The 23285-nt window shown below is 45.9% G+C and overlaps 2 protein-coding genes across 2 annotated transcripts; one reads left to right on the forward strand and one right to left on the reverse strand.

Annotated features, from left to right (window-relative positions):
- The first annotated feature begins 957 nt into the window (after positions 1-957).
- Positions 958-2633, forward strand: QBC33DRAFT_585407 (uncharacterized protein). The gene has a single exon (XM_060431439.1). It carries the CDS (start codon positions 996-998, stop codon positions 2583-2585), a length of 1590 nt encoding a protein of 529 aa, XP_060284509.1. The 5' UTR covers positions 958-995; the 3' UTR covers positions 2586-2633.
- Positions 2634-2682: 49 nt separating this feature from the next.
- Positions 2683-7335, reverse strand: QBC33DRAFT_558455 (P-loop containing nucleoside triphosphate hydrolase protein; the record flags this gene model as incomplete). Its single annotated transcript, XM_060429887.1, has 5 exons — positions 2683-3917; positions 4011-5621; positions 5709-5826; positions 5900-7051; positions 7180-7335. 5 exons carry the CDS (start codon positions 7333-7335, stop codon positions 2683-2685), a joined length of 4272 nt encoding a protein of 1423 aa, XP_060284510.1.
- Positions 7336-23285: the final 15950 nt, after the last annotated feature.

Genomic DNA, 23285 nt, shown 5'->3' on the forward strand with positions numbered 1-23285 from the left:
CATAATCCCCGGGGTTGGTCATGAGAAAATGTTGCAGGTTAATCAAAGAAGTATAGTGTGTTTTGAACCATCCTCTTGCTTCCGGTTCTGGTGAGCCAAGTCCAACGACTGAAGTTCGCCGCGGATAACCATTGTGAACGTCTGTCATAGTCCATCTATGCCAGTTTTCTCGTAGGGACGAGAGGCTTCTCCTGCTCTCTTTGACAACATAACCATCGCCCCGTGGGACCTAGAAGAGAGATACAGCGTGTCTAAATTGCTTTTCCAACTATGTATCGTCAAGCTGGGCGAAATAGTGGGCTCCAACAAACATTAATACAGACAGCGAGGTATTAACAGAATAATCTGAACCGAGACACTTGAGGACCTCAGATTCGCAGAAGTTGAGAAGATTCTTACATCCATGCAATCTCTAGAAAGGGCATGCTCCCTGTCACCTCCAAGTCCTTGGAAAGGCCACTCGCAGCAGCCCTATGTATATTTACAATGATGTAGCGCGTACACGTCTTTTCTCGTTTTCTCTCCCCTGCTCATGTCTTCACATGGGATTAAATGGTTACCTTATCGCCTGCAGCTGCACCCACAGACCAAGCAATACACACATGAGACCCATGTTCCATCTCTCCGTACGTATCTAACAACTGACAGACAGCACGGCGCTCGCAACCCGGTCCTGCCCGACCAAAAAGGCACGGCAGCCCACAGAGAAAAATTGACGGCTGAAGCTGGCCTGACTGGGTAGGTACGAAGCTGGCGCCAATCAGCTCCTAGTTCCCGCTAAACCCCCCGTTGTCTAGAAAAACTCGTGACGCAAAAGGGAACTGGGCAAGCAATAGTGCGGTTTCCACAACCAAGCTGAGCCAATAGAGCCCCGCTCGAGTGCATAAGGGTGCAGACTTTATGAATCCATGAGCGGACTGGGCTAAACCATTACAGCCGTCTCCTCCCCCTCCTTGTTCTTAATCTTGTGCTGGCATAGCACTCCTCTCGTAACCATGGCGACATCGCCAGACTTCCTGGCGTCGGCTTCCGTTGTCAGATTTCTGGAGGAGAGCGACAACGAGAAACACAGGGACGTGGCGAAGAGGCTTGCTAGCAATACTACGGAAACATCGCCGGGGTCATTGAAGCCTGCGGGCCCGGCTAGGCTGGCAACAGCCGCCCAGGGCTATTTTGCCCCGTTCGATGTCGCCATGCCGGAGCTGATCGACACGTTTGCAGCACCCCACCTGGTGGTGCAGGAGCTGGCGGACCAGCTGTACAACATCAAGCCCGGCGACACTGCTACTATCGGACTGCGCGATCGGCTGTTGCGCGGCGTCGATGAGGTGCTGGCACGTCAGCGGGCTGCCGAGGCGCTGGGGCTAATGCCCGCCGACTTCGCCGCCATAACGGGCGAGACCCTGTTCCCGGCCTGGCTGGCCGAGCTGATGGCGGACCCCGCGTGCGGCGGCGGGTTCGCAGTCGAGAGCCAGTGCCCATGGGACGCGGCGTCGCTGTGGGGGTACACGGTCGCCGACGCCGCCGACGCCAAGCTGGCGACGCCCACGGCGGTCATGCTGGATCTAAACCACAGGCTGGGGCTCACTCGAATAAAGACCGAGCTTATGCGACGATCGGGCTTCCAACTACAAGACATACTGGACCTGGCCAAGTCGCAGTGCTTCGGACAGCACCTTGTTATCACCAACGAGACGGGCGCCGGGGGCTTTGCGGGCGGCGGACTGGAGGGGCTGAGACTGCTGGGGCGCGCAACACAGTCGCCCTTTCCGCCCCTGGATGAAGAACTATGCTTTGCGCTGCAGGCCTTCCTGCGCCTGCAGGTTAAGCTTGGGTGGTCGACCAAGAAGCTGGACGCGGCCATCGTCTGTCTACGCGATCACGAGCTCGACATGTCACCGGGCACGACCCGGACGGGGACCCTCGCGGCGCAGAGCGTGTGCCGCTCGCGTCTGCTTGTCATCTCCCCCTTCGTGGTGCAGGGCCTGGCGGCACTGCGCCAGCTGAGCAAACTCTGCGGCATTGAGGAACCCCGCCTGCTGCCGCTATGGGGGCCGATCGACAGCCACGGCGAGCAGTCGCTGCTGCATCGCGAGTTCCTGCGTCCGGCGCTCCGCAACATCGACCCCATCTTTGCGGTGCCCCCCGACGGGCAGTACCTGACCGAAGATGGGCGGAAGTCCAAAGTGAACATGCACTACGTGGGCCTCAGCGCGAGCCTCAACTGGCCCGTCGAATTCCTCGAGGACCTGCTTAAGGCCACCGGACTCACCAACGCCGACCTGACGGTCGCGACGCTCTCCACGCTATATCGACGCGTGCTGTTATGTCGCATGCTCAACGTTGCGCCAAGCCAGTGCGTCCGCTTCTGGCACTTGTTTTTCATCACCCAGGACGGCGACCCGCTGGCGGACCCAGAAGCCACGCTCGCGGCCGTGCAGCAGTGGATGCTTCTGCTAGACGCTGGCTGGACCCTAGATTCCCTCTCGGCGGCGCAGCTGGGGCCCCAGGCTAGAGCCACGGCGCCTAGCGGAGTGGGACTGCAGACGACGGCGACAAACCTTAACAGCAGCAAAGAGATTTGAAAGTCGCTGTCTATTGTAGCTAAGTCATTTTAGATGCTAGTCCTGCTCTAATGAAGTTGGCCAGGCACAAAGACCTATATTGCATCTAACCGCTCCTCTATCTCGCCCCAAGGTCCCAAAGCCTTTTAAACTCACTATCTTGCTTCAGGAGAGCGCGAGGACTATCCCATTCCAGGAGCCGACCACCGCCTATGACAGCAACACGATCGAAGTTGACGACGGCACCGAGGCGATGCGCAACGGCAATGACGGTGCAGCTGGCAAATTGCTCGCGCATGACATCCCTGATGAGCCACTCGGACCGCTCGTCGACGTTGCTGCTCGCCTCGTCGATTAGGATGATCCGCTTGCCCGCCAACATGGCCCGGGCGATGCATAGGAGCTGGCGCTGGCCCTGCGAGAGCCGGTCGGCGTCTAGCGGGCTGTCTAGGCCGCCCAAGCGATCTACCACATCGTCCATCTTGAGCCGCCGCAGAACTTGGAGGATCTTATCGTCGTCGGTTTGCTGCTGCCGATGCTGCTGCCGGTGAAGGAGAACAAGGTTGTCGCGGAGGCTCGTATGCTTCAGGAAGAAAGGGTGCTGCGGCACAACGGCCACTGCAGCGCGCACAGCCTGCCGTGGCAGCGTCGTGATGTCGACGCCGTCGATGGTGATGCGCGAGCCGGGGCCGACTTCAAGGAGGCGCAGAATGCAGCCCAGGAGCGAGCTCTTGCCGCTCCCACTGCGGCCACAGATGCCGACCTTGGCACCGGCGGGGATATCGAGGCTCACGCCGCGCAGGACGGGCTCGCCGCCGCCGCCCGCATCGTACGAGGCCACCAGATTCTCGATGGTGACGCGGCCGTGCGCCGGCCAGTTCTCGGGCACGGTACCCATCTGGGCAGGTCGGTTCTCCGACTCGGTGTCGGTGCAGAATGTCTTGATGCGCGCGACGGCGCCAAACGACGTCTCGAGCTGCGTCCAGTCCTGGATGACGTGGGCTAGCGACTGGCTGAACGACATGACCTGCACGAAGGCCAGGGCCACGTACTGCGCCGACAGCTGCGCCCGCAGCTCCACAACCAGGACCATCATGACGGTCACGAGGACGGCGGTCACCAGGTCGAGCACGAGGCCCAGCCAGCGCTGGATGCAGAAGAGCAGGTAAAAGGGTCGTTGCGAGGCGTCGAGAAGGTCCAGGTACCGCTCGACGAAGCGCGGCCCCCACGCGAACGCCCGCACCGTGGACAGGCCCTGGAGGAGGTCGAGAAACTGCGTGAACAGGGGAGATTTGGCTTCGAGTTCAAACAGTCGGATCTGCCGCGACGTCCGCACGTAGAACTTTTGCAGCACTGTTGGCCCATAGTCATAGTAGCTTGGGGGTCAGTGCCATGATTTTTTGTGTCACATCAAGGGGCTTGGGGAGGCGGGCTGTCAAAACTCACACCAGCAGAAAGCGACGAAGGGCACAAGTGTGGCTGCAAAATACCCAGAAAAGACGCACATCAGGATGACCGACATCATGATGAGGGCAAAATTGACGCAGAAATCCACAAGGGCGAAGGGCAGCTCGGTGTCGACGACCGACATGTCCTGGCTGAAGCGATTCGTGGTGACTCCGACGTCGGTGCGCGAGAAGAAGGCAACAGGGGCATTCATGACGGAATGTAGAAGCCGAGCGTGGAGAACCTCGGAGCTCAAAGGCACCATGACGACCAGGTAGAAATAGGCGGCCCCGGTGATGCCCAACACGGCGAGACCGGTGAGCATTCCGAAGAGCCCGAGGTAGTAGTCATTGGTGGCTTGGCCGGATTCCTCCGCAGTGTCCGTCCAGAAGCTGAGTACGAGTGCCGTCATCCGATAACCTCCCGCGTACAGAATGGTAAGGGCAGCGAACAGTACGGTGTACCATACAGGGACGGAGCCAAAGTAATATGCATATGTGGCAAACTCGCCGAGGACTCGACCGGGCGATGCAGAGTCATCGCTGTTCTGGTCAGCATCGTTTTCGGACCGGCCCTTGGGAACAGTCTCGTGGCGATGCTGCACCGATGCTTTATTAGCTGCGTCCCGCGCGTCAATCGCGCCGCAGTTCTGCTCGACTGCCAGCCCATGCAGATAATCTGTATCGGATTGAAGTTGGGCGAATGAGCCTTGGTGCACGATATGGCCGCTCACATCCAGAGCGACCACATGATCGGCATAGGCGAGTCTATGGATGGCATTCGTGACACAGACCACGGTTATGCTCATCTGCCGGAAGAGACCCGTCTCGGCAAAAAGATTCTGGAAGACGTGCTCCTCGGTCGCCGCATCCTGCCCTGCAAAGACATCGTCCAACAAGACTGTCTTTTCCCTGGAGTAGACGGCTCGGGCCAAGGCGAGCCGCTGCTTTTGGCCGCCGCTCAACGAAAAACCCGCGCTGCCCGCCCTTGTCGCATCTCCGTCGGGAAGCTCGCCAATATCTTGCTCCAGACCGCACGCGTAGACAACTTTGCCGTACCATTCCGCGTCGTAGCTGGCACTGCCTAGGATATTCTGGCGTATTGTCAGGTTCTGGATCCAGGGCTCCTGACCGACAAACGCAATGTTGCCGGGATCGGCATGAACGGAACCCGCTCGGAGCGGGACTTCTCCCAGAATCGCTCGCATGAGGGTGCTCTTGCCCGAGCCCACGGGTCCGACGACGAAGGTGAAGCAAGACCTGCGGATATTGACGGTGATGTCGTTGAGCATGTCCGGCTTTCCGGGAACCCAGCCAAAATTGGCTCCTGATATCGCCACAAGCGTGTCTCCTTTCTCATGCTCGCTCAGGGGCAGTCTGTAATCGGCATAGCTTTCTGACAACAAGTAGTCTTGAGTGCGAGAAAAGCACGCAAGGGCGGCACTAACGAATGGGATGGTACAAAACACGACAACCATAGGGTCCGCCAAGAGGTATATCAGCGACAGCGAGGTGTAAGCAGACTCCGTGTTCAAGGGCTGACCAGTGCTCTTGGAAACAATCACAAAGGTTGTAAAGGTCGCCAAAGGGGCGATGGTCGCCGTGTTCATTGCTGTCCCGGCCAAAGGAGTCAGCAGCAGCGGCATGACGACACGATGAAAACGCGGCATAGCAAGGGGTCTATAACTCAGGTACCTACCAATGAAAGTCTGCATGGTCAACAGTCTGCGATACTGCTTGGACAAGTCCAGCTCTGTTACGCGGAGGTTCTGGATCATGTTCGCGACAATATCTGACAAGCCAAGCATTTTGACTTCCTGCAGTGAACCGATTAGTGATGTAGCCTGTCATCAAAATCGGTATCATCGGGCGTTCCCGCTGGGTCCTAACCTTCATAGATGCGAGGACGGAAGCTGTTACATGGACCCGCGTTTGGATGCCCCTCATCCATCTTTTCTTGGCCATGCCAATGAACTGGGCAAGCCGCAACATGCCAGTAGTGGCAACGATTGCTACGACGACCGGGGCCAGAGCGGCAAGGCCAAGCTGTCTGTACAGGAGAAATATGGCGACTGCAGACTCGATTGGCGAGGCCCAAAGCTCGTGCAAGGTTGCGGCGCTTTGACAGATACTCTCCGTGTCCGTGGACATGAGCGATACGGCCACGGACTCGTCGAGAGCCGTGCTGCTGAGATCCAACGTCTTGGTATAGATCAAACCGCAGAGACTGCCGCGAATCGAAGTGACAAATCGATATGTCATCTGGTAATAAAAGCCGCTCGAGATTGCTTGCCCAAGGAAGACCAGCAGCCATGCGCCCGTCAGTCCCCATCCAATTGCATCCGATTGCGACAGATCGGCCGTCCAGGAAGTCGTCCTGGTGATGAGAAAGGGAAGCGTGTACTTGAAAGCAGCCAATGCAAGCCGGGGTGCCACGCCAGCCAGAAAGATATACTTGGTGGCCCACAACGTGGAGAAGGCCAAGGCATAGCGGTTGGTCTGTTTTGATGAACCAAAAGAGTTTCGTGATTTGGGGAGAAGTGTTCGTGCCGCTAGGCTGTCATGAATGGGGAGCAGATCATGATCGGTGAGCGAGCGAGTGAACCCGGTTCGCATCAATGAATTCAGCCACCAGAAGACACTCCGGGCCAGTATGCCACTGGTTGCCTCTGGGGAGAGATACTGGTACTGGGACAGGAGTATGGGTCTCTTTTCCCAAGCTTCCGAAGTCAAGACAAAGAGTTTGATCGCGACAGTTGAGGTGAAGAGGCCCGAGATGGTGGGGTCATGGTTGGCAAGCCACAGGGTTCTGGCGACGACGCAGTCAAAGAGCAAAGTAAAGAGTAAATAAACGTTGATGATGGTCGATGGTCGCACTGAGCGCGCGTGCTCGGCGTGGGACAGGAACAAGAGCAAAAATCCATCGACGAAGGCGAGCACGGCAGCCGACGTCCGCAACTGAGAGGAAGGCCACTTCTCTGCATTCAGGGCCCAGTACAGCAAGACTACAAGTTGTAGAGCCGTGTAGACGCCGATCAATCCCTGCAGTTACGGAACCAGTCAGTAGTTGTTTTTTCTTGCCGACACGATGGACACAGAAAAAATTCTTGGCTTCAGGGGCGGAGGTTATCACGTGCCACTTTCACGATTGGCCGGTGGCTTTTGGCAACCTTGCGAGGCTGTCTCGCGAGCCAGAAGAGACGCTGTAGGGCCACAACTAGAAAGAGGGCTGAAGGAACGATGCAGAGAACGGTGTCCTCGAAGGCAGGCGTGAAGTCAAAAGACCCCGTGCCAGCAACGACAGCAAACCGAGCTTTGGGCGGCATTTCGTTCCTCACAGGAGTCAGGAGAACAACTTGGCTATCCCCTTGGAGCCTTAGCAAAACACCTTAGAGCTTAGATAGAGGGGAGGGGAAGGTGGTTATAGTTATGCCACAGGAAATGCAAGGCTGGGTTGCGCGATGCGACGGAATCTGATGCAATATTATCAAGAATGTCTCCGCGGGCAGGTGGTCTGTGCGTTACAGGTGGTCCTAGGCTAGTAATTCATTGCTAATTAGGTGCAAAGGGATTGGCAGGTAGTAAAGTCGCCCAACCATACCATCCATCACTTATTCAACACAAACATACTCCCCACCCAGCTATACTGGCGATACAACCTCCTCCCGATACGTCTCGCAGTGGGAAACCCAACCTTTAGACTTGGATGCGGTTCATGGAACTGAATCGGCTGCTTTACATCCAACTTGGTAGGTTAGAACTGCTAGACTGATCCGTAGAGCTCTCAGCTACGAACCCTACCAAAGTCATGGCGTGGAGGAAGTCCTTCCACGCGATCTCTCCCGGCGAGGAGGTTACGTCAGGGTTGAAGAAGAGATGCGAAACACTTTAAAGGCGCAGGCCTCGGCAGGCAGGGTACGCTGTGAGGGTTTCCTAGATAGTGAGGAGGAGAGACACAAAACCACCTACCTACCTACCTCTCAACGTAGTATACTGCTGCTGAGGCGTAGGCCCCAACGGCAGTAGCCACGTGATTGGCTGGCAGGCGGATGGAATCGTGCTTCTTCCTTACTCTGGCGCACGTGACTAGTCAGGTGACCCTGATCAGCCCCGTTACGTCTCGCGGTAGTGCCCAAATCCAGTCGTGTGAGTAAGGTAGGAAAACGCCGGTGGCGTGATCAATTGAATTGAAGGCGTAAGGAAGGAATGGAATGCGGTAAATCAAGTATTATTGCATAGAAAGCTTCGAAATAACTAAGGTGTAAATAGTGCTGCTTGTAAATCCGTGTAAGTCTGCGTAATTGATGATGATCTTACAATTTAAGGCCCTGATCACGCTCTTATATAGAAGCGCAGAAAATCCGGTCCGAAGCTGACTCATCCTAGCCTGAAGCGGCCCGTGCCTTTTCCATTCACCACGTCATCACATGCGCTAGAGGTAAGGAAGAAGCACAATTCTATCCGCCTGCCAGCCAATCACATAGCTACTGCTATTGGAGCCTATGCCTTAAAAGCAGTATACTATGTTAAGAGGTAGGTAGGTAGGTGGTTTTGTGTCTCTCCTCCTCATATTTGAAGGGCAATCTAGGATTTAATTCACAAGGCTTACTAAAAGGCTGCAGTCTAATCAAACCGTGCAACTATAAGAAAAGCCAAGGCATTAGCTTAACCTTAAAGGCTCCTAGTTAGTACACTCTTTTCTTTTGTTACAAACTAAATACAAAGATGCCCTAGAAGCAGTAGCTTCCTTATTTTGCAAAGCAACTAGCTTTTTGCATTGCTAAGGCAACTAAGCGTTAAGCAAAGAAGACTTCTAATTACACTAAAGTAGTATTAAAACCCTTTCCCTTTTCTCTTTCCTTTGCCAGAAAATCACAGGATAAGATAATATAAACTTAAAGTTACCTAATTGGCCAAAAAAATAGCATGTTGAGAAAAAAGAGTATAATTAGACAAGTGCTAGGATTAGAAAGAAAGAAAAGACAAGGATTATGATGCGTGGGGCTTGGTGGGGTAGAAAGGATGGTTTCTACTAGCTGTAAATAGATAGTGAGGGCGGGGCCTGAAGTGGCCCTAGTGGCCTGTGACCTAGCTTATGCGCTAGCGCAGGTTAGTCAAAGCCTACGCGCCCTTTATGTAGAAACTACCAAATATGATTACCACTTTTACTTTGTACAATATTACAAGATTGCTATTAAAGTAGCTCTCTGCTAACGCGCTATAAATTAGTAGCATAGATATACTCGTTAGAGTTATAATACAAACCAAACCTACCAAAAACCTCAATTTTCGCTAATTCTAGCAATACCAAAGTTACTCTAAGAGCTTGCGAATAGCGTTAGCTATGCGCAAGCCTTTGACGCATTGATTAGACCAATCTATGCGTAAAGCATTGTTTACTTGCCTGCTTCAACCTAACCTGTCAAGTATTTAGGCTTAACCTGTCAAGTATTTAGGCTTTTTCCTACTGACGTTTGAATACTTGCTAGAGTATTTACCAACCTTTAAATACCTAAGCCTCTTGCGTATTCACTAGCAAGTCTCTTGCATATTTACTACTTTCCTGCCTTCTTTGCCAACTTATTTGCAAAGAAGATTCTTTTTTTCTTGACTCTTTGCATTGCGTTACATTGCTTTTACATCGTTTTGCTTTCCATATTGCTGTTACCTTTAACGCTAAACCTGCTAATCTGACTGGTTACTATAGCTTGATTAGTTGCTAGACACTTGCCTATGCAAGCAAGACTGTTAATAGCAGACCTTGCTACTCTTGCCTACTTGGGTAGTCTTTTTTGCTATCAACCTAGAAACCCTCCTAGCCTTGCCAGCAACCCTTTTAACAATCAACTAGACACTAATTAGTACTACTTTAACTACAGGAATGAGAACCTTGACAACAGCAGCGCACTAATTAATAACTACAATACTGTCAACAACCTACGCAATAAGCCTACTAATAACTAGCTTTTGGCTATCTATATCGCAGCCTAATTTTATCACTAAGACTGCAACTGTAACAAGTCGCAGGACCTGGGTCGGCAGCAGGACAGAGGCACAGGGGTAATCAGTCCGACTGACTTATACAAGGTGGCTAATTGGCACAGGTTCCAAGAGAGAGGGCAGTCACGACAGTATTGCTAGTAAATCAGGTAGGAAACTGCCTCGAGTAGCCTCTTGGCCAGAACGTATATTAAAGCCTACCCTTGTAAACCTTCAGGCAGGTCCATCGCAGTCTTTAACTCAGGGCTGCCTAGCAGTCCTTACGCAAGCCTCCCGCAGAGACCCCATAAGACTGTCAACCAGGCCAGCTAGGCCTTCCTACCCCGCAGGGTAGGACTATACTAATTACAAAGCCTTCCAATTGAAAGCCACACTTGCGCTAATCACTTGAAGCTACTTTATGTGGCAGACCAAGCCACCTCGGCCACCAGGCTTTCCTAGGCCCCGCGCATAGAGGCTAGGCCAATATTGACCTAGGCCTTTGAGGCGTAACAACTATCCTCTCTCCAAGGGGACGTCTGCGTCTCCAGCGCCCTCCATGCCCTACCCAATTACTTGCCAGTAAGTAGGCGCCTTCTGCCTGACTAGCTAGCGCCAAATCCTTGTTAAAAAACCTTCCGCAACCTCTTTTTCGGTCAGGTAAGGAAAAAGAGTAACCGACTTGGCAGGAACCTCACTTCTAGACCCTTTTCAACCGTCTAATCTGCTTGCCCACCATTAGGGCCTTGCAGGCCAGAGCCTAGGGGTCTGGTAGGGACCTCACAGAGTCCTTGCCACCACCATTGTCGCTGTCGCCGTCATTCCTAGCCTTTGTAGGCGCAGGCCTCTTCTTTCCGCAAGCCTTTTTGTACGCATAGACCGCCTTCAAGGCATTTTCTAAATGCTCCAGCGATTCCCAAGTGTTATATTCTGACAGCCAATTTGCCTACTTGACAAGGTAGTGCTTTACGCTGTCAAATTTGGCATTGTTGCAGATTTCTTCGACCTCCTATTCTTCCTTAGAGTCATCAAGGTCTAGGAAAGATAGTAGACCCTCGCTGGGGCAGAGGTGGTAGTCTTCCAGTAGCTAGATTAGAAAGACATTGTGAAGGCAGCTATATTTATTAGACAATACAAGTCAGTACACCTAACTGCCTACCTGTTTAATCACCTAGAAAGGCTTAATCTAACGCAGGCTAAGCTTTAAGGTCTTCAACTATAGGTTTTTAGTTAATAACTTAACCAAATCATTAACCTTAAACTGCTTAGGCGTGTAAGTATAGTTGTAATACTTAGCTATACGCTTGGCAGCCTGCGCCAACTTGACCTGTAGGTTGTCTCTAAAAGCTTCCAACTTCTGCAGTTAGGCTTAAACCCTAGGCATTAGCAGGCATTCCCTTAGGCGCTTCTTGCCTAGTACTGCGCTAGCAGAGGCTAACAAAGGCATGCTATTAGTCTAATTAGTTAGGTGTAGGCAATCTCTCTCTAAAGCCATGCTGTTTGCAGTGTAAAACCTAACTTTGCAATTAAAGCTATATAACAGGTAATTTGGCAATTTTCCTATTATATAGCCCTAACTGTTGTTATAAGCAAACTGCGCTAGCAGGAGGAGGTTTACCTAATTTGCCTAGTTGTCTGCCATATAGGCTCTTAAGTAGTCTTCTACTACTTGATTGAAAGCCTCTAACTACCTGTTAGTCTGCAGGTAGTAGGCTGTAGAAAGTTGCCTTTTGATTAAGATTTGCATGCAGACTTCTTGCTAGAATTAAGCTGTAATCTGGGAGTCTTAGTTGCTTACTATGCTTAAAGGCATGCTGTATTGTAATTTAATATGCTTGAAAAACAGCTTTGCAAAGTCTACCGCAGACATGTTACTGCAGGTTAGTATAAGGCAGACTAACTTTGTAAGGCAGTCTACAATAGTAAGAATACTGTTATACCACTTGCTAGTACTTTTCTTCTAGGACTCTAGAAGCCTTGTAATCCAATCCAACAATATATGCTAGAAGAGGCATGCATTGTCTTGCAAAGTCAACGCTTGCAGCTTCTTGTAAAGGCAGTGCTGGTGAATTGCCTTGCTTTGGCAAAGCTAGCAGCTACTGACATACTCTTAGACTTTTGCCCCAAAAGCCTTCCAATTAAAGTGCCTCTAGATTAGCTCTCTAGTTTAGTCTGCGCCTTAGTAACTTGCCGTAAGGCAGTTGTGAAAGCGCTGAAAAAGCTCTTGCCGCAGCAATTCTTGCACTAGGATGTAAATCTTACCCTAATAGTGTAATAGAAAGCTACTATCTGCATAGTCAAGAGACTAAATAAAACCCTATGCAGTCACGCCTTTTATATTAACCTTACTAGAGCAAGGACTTTTAAGAAAGCCTGCCTAGACCTCCTGGCAGTAGAAGTCAGCTTCCTAGGCCTTTGTAACAAGTTTGATTAGTGACAAAGCCTTAGCTTTCTTGTCAAGTGATTCAAGACTCTAGGTTGCCTTAGCAGCTTGCTATCTAGTAATAACTTGCATGCAAAGTTTGCATGCAACTGCTTTGTTGCAATTTAGCAAAAGTAACATCTTGCAAGCTTGCTTATAGCTAGTAGCAAAGTTACTAGTACACAATGGTGATTCTTGACCTTGTAAACCTTAGTCTCTTTCCTTAGCCTTGCTAGCAGTCTAGGCTATCTTATCCTGCAAGAAGCAAACTCTAGCCTCTACTAGGTTAGGCCTAGAGAGAGCGTAGGTTAAGGCTAGCCTGCATCTATCCTAATTAGCAGCTGCCTAAAAGCCTAGCTACACTATAGCTGCCTAAAAGCCTAGCTACTCTATAGCTACCTAAAGGCTTGGCTGCTCTATAGCTACCTAAAAGCCTAGCTGCACTTTCACTATACTAGTAGGCTCTACTAGCTTTGCGCGTAGCAAGAGTAATAGCTAGGTGACTAGCGTATTGTTAATAGAGTAGTCTTTGCCAACATAGTTAGGTCTTTGCAAAGACCTATCTGCTAGGTTTAACGCGCTTTTCTAGTAGAAAATCTAGAAATTGTATAGCATTAGCTAAATCAACTAGCAAGCTTGACAACTGTTAAGCTAGGTCTAATCTATAAACTGCTTAAGGTTCTTGTAGTTTGAGTAAACCTAGACCTTAGTAGCGCTTTTAAGATAATGCTTTTAGTGCTAGAAGCTTATAACTATCGCTATTAGCTCTTTGTTGTAGACTAGGTAGTTTACCTTAGCTTTAGAGAATTTCTAGGAGTAGTAGGCTATAGGGTGCTAGCTGTTGTCAAATTGCTAGGAAATTATCCTAGCTAACGTGTGATTAAAAGTGTCAGTTTCCATGCGTAGTAACTGGTTAGGGTTATAGTGATGCAGTACTAGCTTTATAGTAAAGGCATTAATCAGAGCCTAGAAAGCCTGCTGCTAAGGCTTTCCCTAGTCGTCACCAATTTAACCTAGCTTCTAGCTATTCTTTATACCCTTTAGTAGGTTATGTAGTAGCTAGGCTATGCGTGAGAAGGCAAAAATAAACCTCTAGTAGAAGTTGCAAAAGCCAAGAAAAACCTAAATATCTCTGTAAGTCCTTAGAAGGTAGTTTAACTACTTACGTACTGCTTTTACGCAGCTAGGGTCTATTTGAAAACCCTTTGTATTAACAATAAAGCTAAGGAATTTGACTTTAGTCTAGAAGAAAAAGCACTTCTTTGCATTGCCAAATAATTCAAATTGGCATAGCTATTTACAGACCTAATTAAGGTGCTGCTAGTAGTCTTCTTCTAACTAGGAGAAAATAAAGATATTGTTAAGATAAACAATGCAGAAGCTATTGACATAGCCTTGCAAAGCCTTATTGATATAGGCTTGGAAGGTTGCAGGCGCATTAGTAAGCCTAAAAGGCATCACGCGAAATTCGAAATAGCTATAGCGTATGCAAAAAGCAGTCTTCCACTTGTCGCCTTCTTAGATTTGTATCTAGTAGTAAGCTACTTGTAAGTCAATTTTCAAAAAGACTATAGCGCTGTTTAGGCAGTCTAAAAGCTTACTAATTAGAGGCAGTAGGTGACAGTTTTTTATTGTGATTTTGTTAAGTCTCTAGTAGTCAATGCATAACTGAAAAGTCCTATCCTTCTTAGAGACAAAAAGTACAAGAGCCTTGGCAAAGCTGACAGACTCTTTGATAATACCCTTTTCTAAAGCATTGTTAATAAAGTCCTTTAGGACTTGCAGTTTTGCAAGAGAGAGGTTAAATATATACTAGAAAGGTAGTGATTTACTAGGTATTATATTAATTGCGTGATTGCTTTCTTTATAAAAGAGTAGTAGCTTTGCCTAGCAATTGTCAAATACGTTGCTATTGCGGTTGGCTAGGCACTGCGGTAATTGTTAAAGGTTTGAGAGACCAAGGTTTTCTAAAAGATTGTCCTTGTCATCTTTGGCAACTAAAGGCTAGTATTGTGCCTAGACTTCAAAGACGCAGACCTTTACTTGCATAAGGTCCTTTCAAGTGAATTCACTAATCTTTACCAGCTGGATTCGCAAGCAGCAGGAGTATTCCTATGTAGCATTAGTGTTGCAAATATTGATCTTTAGGTCTTGTAAAATAGGCTAGCCTACTAGAACTAAGGCGTTGAATGGATTGCAGTTGACTGCTACAAAAAGCCTAATCACTTCAATGCTACGCTTCTAGCAGTTGGTAAGTTCAAAGCGTAAGTGGTAGACTCTATAAGTCTTTACCATAGTTTTGCTAGCACCTTTAATTTCTAGTATTAAGTAGTTGTGCTTGCGTTGCTGGCAAGGCTTTAAGCCTATTAGTTTGACATAGTTAAGAGCTACTAGGTTTAACTTAGCATAGGTGTCTAGGCTAATCAAGACCTTCTTAGCCTTGCTGTTAATAGCTACTTTTCCCTAGGTGTTAACTGCTTTAACTGCTTCTAGGTGGTTAGTAAAGCTTGCATTAGAGACTACGCAGCTCTCTAATCATTTTTTTGACGCTTAGCAACATGCCTGTTAGAATTAGACATAGCATAGTTAACGTTAGTGTCGTTGTCAAGCTTTGTAACCTTTCTAGTAGTAGCTGGTTAAGCCCTAGCCTTGTAGGTAGCGCCTGCAGGTGCTGTCAAGAGGGTTGTTGTGGTAGTATTGGCAGGTAGGTTTAGGTTATACTAACCTTGGCAGTCTTTTAAGATATGCCTTGCCTTACTACATTTAAAGCAAAGGCGCTAGTTTTTGCAGTGTTGCTTCTTAGCGTTAGTTATCTTGCTAGAGGGTTGTGACTGAAAGCCTTGACTGTGGTTGCTGCGGTTGTTATAGTTACTACTGCGGTTATTGTTAGCTAGGCGTTTGTTGCAGTCTCTGCTGTAAGACTAGTTATTGCCTGTAAAGTCCTAGTTAGGTTGAGGCTTGTTAGTATTATAAGTCTTTCAAACCTCTTAGGCGTTGTTAAGCAGCTGATTAGTAGCAATGCTAATGCAGTCGATTTGTACAAGGCTGTTATGCAGCTAGCTAGTAAATTGGTGTAGGAGGAGGTTGTAGCTAATTGTCTAGCTAGCTTTAAAGGCTAGAGACTCTAGTTAGGTATAGAAGTTGACTAGGCTTTTACTATCCTTCTGCTAGGCTTTAAACTACTTCTAAAGGTTGTCTTGACAGTTAGCTTGCGTGTAAGAGTGGTTTTGTTAAACCTAGCAGACAAATTTATGCTAGTAGCAGCGTATGTATAGGTAGGCGTTAATTGCTATATGCTAACGGTTCTTTATAGTCTAGTCAAAGTAACTAGTAGTAAAGGCAACCTATATATTGGCAGTCTGGTACTAGTTAGGGTTTGCGATAAAAGCAGTCTTGAGGTTGTTAAACTAAGCGTGGTAGTTGGCAAGACCTTCATTGGCTTTTAGTATGGTAATCTTGTTAATACAGGTGCCTTTCAAGCTAGGGTAAGCCTTGAAGTAATTGTCAGGCTTGCTGTCTTTGTTAAGAGACAGCTGGTAAGGTCTTAGGTGAGACCTCTGACTAGAAGCCTGGCGAAACCTCTGATTAGGCTTTTAGCAGGCTCTCTAAGCTGGATTTGCGGCTAGATTTGCAGCTAGATTCTTAGGCTAGGAGGTAGCTTGTTGGCTCCCTCAGACTGTACTTAGGCTTGGCGTACTGGTAGGTTGCAACAACTTGTTGTTAGTCTCTAAATCTAGGCTAGTAAGTTGCTGCACTTTGTTGCAAAGCTTTACTGCCTTAACAAAGGCAGCTAGCTAGTTACTTGGAATATAGGCGCTGTTTATATAGTATTGAATCTGCCTATGCAAGTAGGAGTAGATATGGTCGATATTGTAGGCTAGGTAGCCCTTTGGGTTTGTAGTGGTAGGAGCCACTTGTCTAGCTGGTAAGGCAGTGGCAGGGGAGTCTACTGCAAGGCTAGCAGCAGGGTCAATGCTAGGTTAATTAGGCGCGCTAGCATTGTTGTTGTTATTTGACATTGTGAAATCTAGTGAGGTTAGTGTATTGAATTGAAGGCAAAAGCGTGCTGTATAGCAAGCTTGTTGAAAGAGGCTTCAAAGTTGTAACGGGTTGCAAGACCTAGGTTGGCAGCAGGATAGAGGCATAGAGGTGATTAGTCTAACTAACTTATACAAGGTAGCTAATTAGCATAGGTTCCAAGAGAAAAGGCAGTTACGATAGTATTGCTAGTAAATTAGGTAGGAAACTGTCTTGAGTAGCCTTTTGGCTAGAATGTATATTAAAGCCTGCTCTTGTAAACCTTTAGGCAGGTTCATCGCAGTCTTTAACTCAAGGCTGCCTAGCAGTCCCTACGCAAGCCCCTCGCAGAGACCCTATAAGACTGTCGACTAGGCTAGCTAGGCCTTCCTACCCCGCAGGGTAAGACCATACTAATTACAAGGCCTTCCAATTGAAAGCCACGCTCGCGCTAATCACTTAAAGCCACTTTATGTGGCAGACTAAGCCACCTTAGCCACCAGGCTTTCCCAGGCCCTGCGCGTGAAGGCTGGGCTAATATTAACCTAGGCCTTTGAGGCGTAACAGCAACTAGTTACGCAAATCAAGCAATTAATACTATACCTTAAATCTCTAGGTATTCAAAGTTATCAACCAATTTGACAAAGATATTGCAAAGATTTAAAAAGGCTACTACAATGAAAGGCTATTTAACCTAGGTATTGACACTTCTAAAGCATATCCTAAGCTTTGAGACACCTTTTTAAGCTTTAAGGCTTTAAACAACATTGACAAAACTGTGATGGGTTGAAAGACTTAACTTTTGGAATCCTTTAGAGCAGGCAACTTTATATGGAATAACCTATACGACAATCTCTAAAAGCCTAAGTTAAGGCGCAAGTCTAACTTCTTTTGCCTCTCTAACGACAAGGAAGAAAGACCTAGGCCTTTAACCTTTAACTGCAACAACTTGATTATAAAAAAGCTAGATTTCCTAGTAACCTAGGCTGAGAAGTCTAATGCTTGCATTAACGCCTTCTCTAAGCATATAGATTGCTTTGAGAAACGCCTTGATATAGCTAACTAGGCTTAACGCTAGTTAACTACTTAGCCTTGCCTTAGCCAATCTTGCCTTGATTAGCATAGTAGCTTCTAGCAGACCTAATTTAACAACTAGCTAAACCCTTGCAGCACTCTGGCTTACACCTAAAAAAGCCTAGCCTTTTACAACTAGGATAGCCTAGCCTTTTAGCAACAAAAGCGATTTACTACCCTAGCTAGCACTTCTAACAACTACTTTAGCTATTGTCTAAAGAAAGATAATGTTAAGGTATTTAACCTTGACGCAAAAGATTTTAACAAGGATAGGATAATTACTAAAGGCAAGTTGAATGTTTACACTAATATTTTTGCCTTCTCTAACTAACTGGAAGTTCTCTAGGAGGCAAAGGATAAAGCAGCTTTCACAAGCCTAATCTTAACGCTACTTTACAGCCTAGCTTTGTTGTAGTATACTGACAAGCTTATGCTAGCTAACTGCAACGCCTTTAAGAGCAACCTAAGTCAATTTATTGCAAATCTGCAAAAGCGCTTTAAGCCTAACTAAATGACAAGCCTCTAGAAGCTTAAGGCTGCGTCTTTCTTGCTATGCAAATTCTTTGAAGATTACAGCAGCCTATGCTAGTATATACAATGCTAGCATTGCCTTGCCAAGGCTGTTAGAAGGCAAGCAGATAATAACCTTTTTACTGCTATATAGGAAGGATTTGATTAAGCTATTTAAAACCTAATTAACCTTTCTAAAAAAGGCATTAACTACCTAACCTTCCTGTAAGATATTAAGAAGAAGATTTCACTTTTGCAGATTAAAGCCAATACTTGATACAACAAGTCTTTTCAGCATTAGTCTAACTATCTATGTAACAACTGCTATAACAACCAATGCAACAATTAGCGTGACAACTAGCGCAATAACTAGCGTAGCAACTAGCGTAACAACTGTCATACTAACCAAAAAGACAATTGGAAAGGCAATTCAAATTCTTACAACTGCAATTAAAACTGCAACAAAGACTGCGCTTAGCCTTGCGACTAACTTTGCAATAGTGACACCTAGGATAGGGACTATAGCTGTAATTAGCGTGATTTGCATAGCAATTGCGATAATTAGGATACTTGCAGATGCTTTGACTAGCATAACAAGGCTAACCTAGCCTAAAAGCCTTCTAATGACAAGTTGGTAGCCTTTTTTCAATTAGACTAGTCCTAGCAATCTGTCAACTCTTGCGACAACTCTAGCTACATTGCCATAGCCTAAGTCAAAGAATGCTAGACTTGTGGCATTTGCAAAACTACTTTTAGTAGCTGCAACAACCTTTTCTAGCACTTGCAGACAAGCTGTCAACTAGCTTAGCCAGCTGCACCTGCCAATTTATCCAAGCTAGCAGTCAAGACTAATTCAACAGCATACCTTGGAGATATAATCACAGCTACTAGCCTAGCTAAGCTATCGATTAACTCCTTTGAAAGATACACTTATCTATAGCTGCAAGTGGCACTGTCTAAAGAAGCTGCCTAAGCTGGTAATATAGTTAGTATCTACGCTAACACTAGATGCAGTAACTTATTAGTCAACAAGGAATAGGCCTGAAGCTTTTATAATCTAAAGGTTAAAGACTGCAAAAGCGCTATAGATAGTATTGGCAGGTCTATCAAGCTAATGCAGTAGGCTACCTTTTCTTTCTACACCTCTAGTATAGTCTGCAATGGCAACTTTGGAATTGCCAAATTCACTGCCTAGGCATGGCTTTGCCAAGACCTAAAGCCTTAAGCTTTGTTAGGGGTAGGCTTTCTAAAGCCTTACAGTGCTAACATGCTGTTTACTAAAGACAAGCTTTAATTTGCCTCTTATGATAGCTTTGGCATGCCTATTGCAGTGATTAAAAAAGGCAACTCAGTTACCTAAAAGGTAACTAATTGATAGGCAGTTGTAATTCAACCTAGTCAGACTGCTTAGGTAGCTGTTAACTAGAAGCCTTTGCCTAGCAACTAGTCTTACACTTTTAACGCAACCTACCTAGCTATAGTCAACGCGCTAGTTAACTTAAAGACCTGCAAGCATATACCTCTAGTCAATCTAACCAACGCACTGCTAAAGATTTTAAAGAATGCCTAAATTAAAAGGATTGCAAAGACTAAAGACTTGGCTTTCCTAGCTATTCCATTGTTAAGTTCTAGTCTTTAAGCACTTGCTGTAGCTACTGCCTTAGCTACAACTGCTGCAGCTTTAAGTATAAAACCAACTAGCCTAACTAATCAGTCTGTCAATTCCTTAGCATACGCTGCTGCACTTAGACTGCTAGCCTTGCTTTTAATCTAAACCTTTAGCCTAACTGCTGCTCTTTTTGACGCGGTTAGCATAAAGTTTGACTTGACTAATGCTACCAAGGCAGTCGCCTTAGGCTTGCCAGAACTGCCACACCTGCAACTTGCTAAGGTTGCGCAGGAGAGTAATAAGGCTTTGCTAGCTTTTTCTAACGTGGTATTTGCAATTATGCAAAACCTAGCTATGCTAGCAGCTTTACTAGAAGGTCTAGCCTAAGAGGATGCAGCTTTAGAAAGTCTACTAGTGGAAAAGCCAATCATTACCCTAACCTCTAGCTTACTAGAAATTAAGACTCTAACCAACCTACCTAAGCAAGTTACTAAGGAAAGCGTATATATATACATTGCTAACAAACAACTAGCTTACAAATTAGCTTGGCTAGTCAAGCGTTTCTAACAAATTTAGACCAACAATAGTCTAATTAAAGTTTTTAATGACTAACTTCTTAAGATCTTACTAGTTAATAGCTAGCAGAATAAGAAGATTGCTTCTAGGCTATACTCTTTTGAAATTAAAGACTAAGAGGTAGTTGTGACGTGGTGAATGGAAAAGGCACGGGCCGCTTCAGGCTAGGATGAGTCAGCTTTGGACCAGATTTTCTGCGCTTCCATATAAGAGCGTGATCAGGGCCTCAAATTGTAAGATCATCATCAATTACGCAGACTTACACGGATTTACAAGCAGCACTCTTTACACCTTAGTTATTTTCCAAGCTTTCTATGCAATAATACTTGATTTACCGCATTCCATTCCTTCCTTACGCCTTCAATTTAATTGATCACGCTGCCGGCGTTTTCCTACCTTACTTACACGACTGGATTTGGGCACTACCGCGAGATGTATCGGGGCTGATCAGGGTCACCTGACTAGTCACGTGCGCCAGAGGTAAGGAAGAAGCACGATTCCATCCGCCTGCCAGCCGATCACGTGGCTACTGCCGTTGGGGCTTACGCCTCAGCAGCAGTATACTACGTTGAGAGGTAGGTAGGTAGGTGGTTTTGTGTCTCTCCTTCTCACTGACTAAAGGACTGGCAGAGCTAGCTACTAAGCTGCATGTATAGCGATTAGGCTGTTGCATGCGACAAGCCTGACTTACAAAGACATTGGCAGTTAATTTAACATTGGCATGTGACTTATTTTAAGCCAATTACGTGTCTTGTTGGTTCTAGGATTGGAAGAAGATTAATCTGTTGTATTGGAATTAATCTTAGGAAATTGACAATTTTGGCGCTGTAGAATCTAGCTTTTTGAACTATTCAAAGGCGTCTAGATTTACAATATTTGTACAATTAGATAATCTCTAGATTTTTTGGTAGTAGTGGCTTGACTAGTTAGGCTAATTAGGCTTCTACTAATGGCAGCATTGCTATGTGATACTTAAGGGCAGGTGGATTCTTTTTCAAGCTTGGCATATTGATGCGTGAGGCTTGGTAGGGTAGAAAGGATAGTTTTTACTAGCTGTAAATAGACAGTAAGGGTGGGGCCTAAAGTAGCCTTAGTAGCCTATGACCTAGCCTATGCGCTAGCGTAGGTTAGTCAAAGCCTACGCGCTCTTTGCGTAGAAACCACCAAATATAATCACCACTTTTACTTTGTACAATATTACAAGATTGCTATTAAAGTAGCCCTCTGCCAACGCGCTAGATTAAAGCCAAAAGCTACAATAAGAAGATTAGGAAAGCTAAAGGCTAGTAAGGCTTAGACTAGACAACCTATCCTAAAGCTTAAAAACTAGCTAGTACAAACCAATTAGTTAGTTGCTAAGAAGGCTAATGTAAGCGCAAAGAGGCGCTAAAATGTTAAGACAGGAAAAAATTACCTAAAAGAAAAACCTAAAAAGAAAGACTTTCTAGTTTAAAAAGCAGTAAAGAAAAAACCTATAATTAGTAATGACGCAAAAGTCTGCATTTAGGCTAGGGTAGTAATAATATTGCTATAGTTTATATTTCTTAGTATAAAAAGCCTAAAAAGCATCCTAGTATTTGTTAAAGACTTAGAATTGTAAGAATAAGCCATTGCAAAAAACCTAAAGCTTTTGATTAGATATCTAGGAAAGGCAAGCTACTTTTACAGAGACTAGAAAAGCAAGAATTAGACAATAAGCTCTTTGCAGGCAAAGGAAATCAGACTAAATTACAAAAAGAGAAAGTCTAAGCAGTTATTTACCTTGCAAGTCATATAGGCTTTTACTAAAGATTTCAATTCTTTAAGGCAGCCTACTTCCCTTTTGTCACATTAACCTACCCCTAGCTTGCCACAAGATTAGACTTCAATACCTTTAAAAATAGCAATGCCTCTCCCTATAGCAAAATCTCTCTCTATAGCAAAACCTTTCCTAATAGCAGGCTTTTAATATTAAGTCAAGTTAGTGCCTCTAATGCCTTTGCAAGAGGAAATTACAATCTTTAATAGCAAAAATGTCTTAAAATTCCTAGAAATCTTTAGCTTATATGCTAATCAAAGCTAGCTTATAGATAAGCAAAAGAAGAAATAGACTAAGCATTACACAAAGAAAAAGCTGCATACTACTGTAAAGATAGTCTTAAAGCATAAAACTTAGAAAAAGAATGTAAAGGCAATAAAGTTGCAATAGGGCAGTCAAAACCTTAAGTTAAACTTTAATTCCTACCCTTAAATATGGCTAAGCTGTGTAGTAGCTATCTAAAGAAAACGCTATACAAATTGCAAACCTATAATTAAAGACAGGAGGTAGCTGCTGTAAAGAAAAGGAAAGTAGCTGCCAAAGACTTTTTCTTAGCCAAAATAAACAAAAGTAGTATGCTTTTAATTAGCAAATTGAGAAAAATCTAGCTATAAAACTTTTAGTTTCCTAAGCAGCAAATGCAAAAAGGTAAAGCTATGTTAGAATTGTAAGCATTAAAGTTAGAATAGGTTAAAGCAAGATTGCAACAGACTAGGGTTAAAGACTAATGACTAGTTAAAGCAGCTATTTGGTGCAAAGATAGCATAATAGGAGTAAACAAAAAAGTAGAAAAGGGTTGAGATTCTAAGGTTAAGTAGAATAGTTTAAAGCATTGAGATATTGTTAGGTTAGCAAGGAATTATAGAGCTATTTAACTACTTGCCTAAATACCTATTTGTTATTTGCATGAAATGCAAGGTTAGATGTTGTGTAGGTAAGGCTAGAACCTATTTGCGCAGAAAGCATAATTATATAAATGCAAGGCAGCAAGCAAAAGTTGTAAAGGCAATAGAGAGATTAGAAGGTATTGTGTAGAACTAGGATAAGTTGCAGACATTTTAGTTCTTGCTACTAATAGTTAACCTAATCTTGTTTATTGCGCTGCCTAAGTCTAATAGATTGCAATGCAATAAGTGCAGGTTTGTTATACAAGGCAAATAGTAGATGAGAGATTATTGTAGGAAAAAGCATAAATAAAAGAGCAGATAGGTTAGAGGTAGCAATGTGGTAAAAAAGGCGAAATAGAAGTAGGCAATGCTATAGACAATAGGTGTATATTGCTAGTAGTTTT

The sequence above is a fragment of the Phialemonium atrogriseum genome (assembly GCF_030411735.1).
Source record: "Phialemonium atrogriseum strain 8032-3 unplaced genomic scaffold QBC33scaffold_10, whole genome shotgun sequence".
Taxonomy (NCBI): domain Eukaryota; kingdom Fungi; phylum Ascomycota; class Sordariomycetes; order Cephalothecales; family Cephalothecaceae; genus Phialemonium; species Phialemonium atrogriseum.

Coding starts and splice junctions, on each gene's coding strand:
- QBC33DRAFT_585407 (XM_060431439.1), top strand. CDS start 996: ATGGCGACATCGCCAGACTTCCTGGCGTCGGCTTCCGTTGTCAGATTT.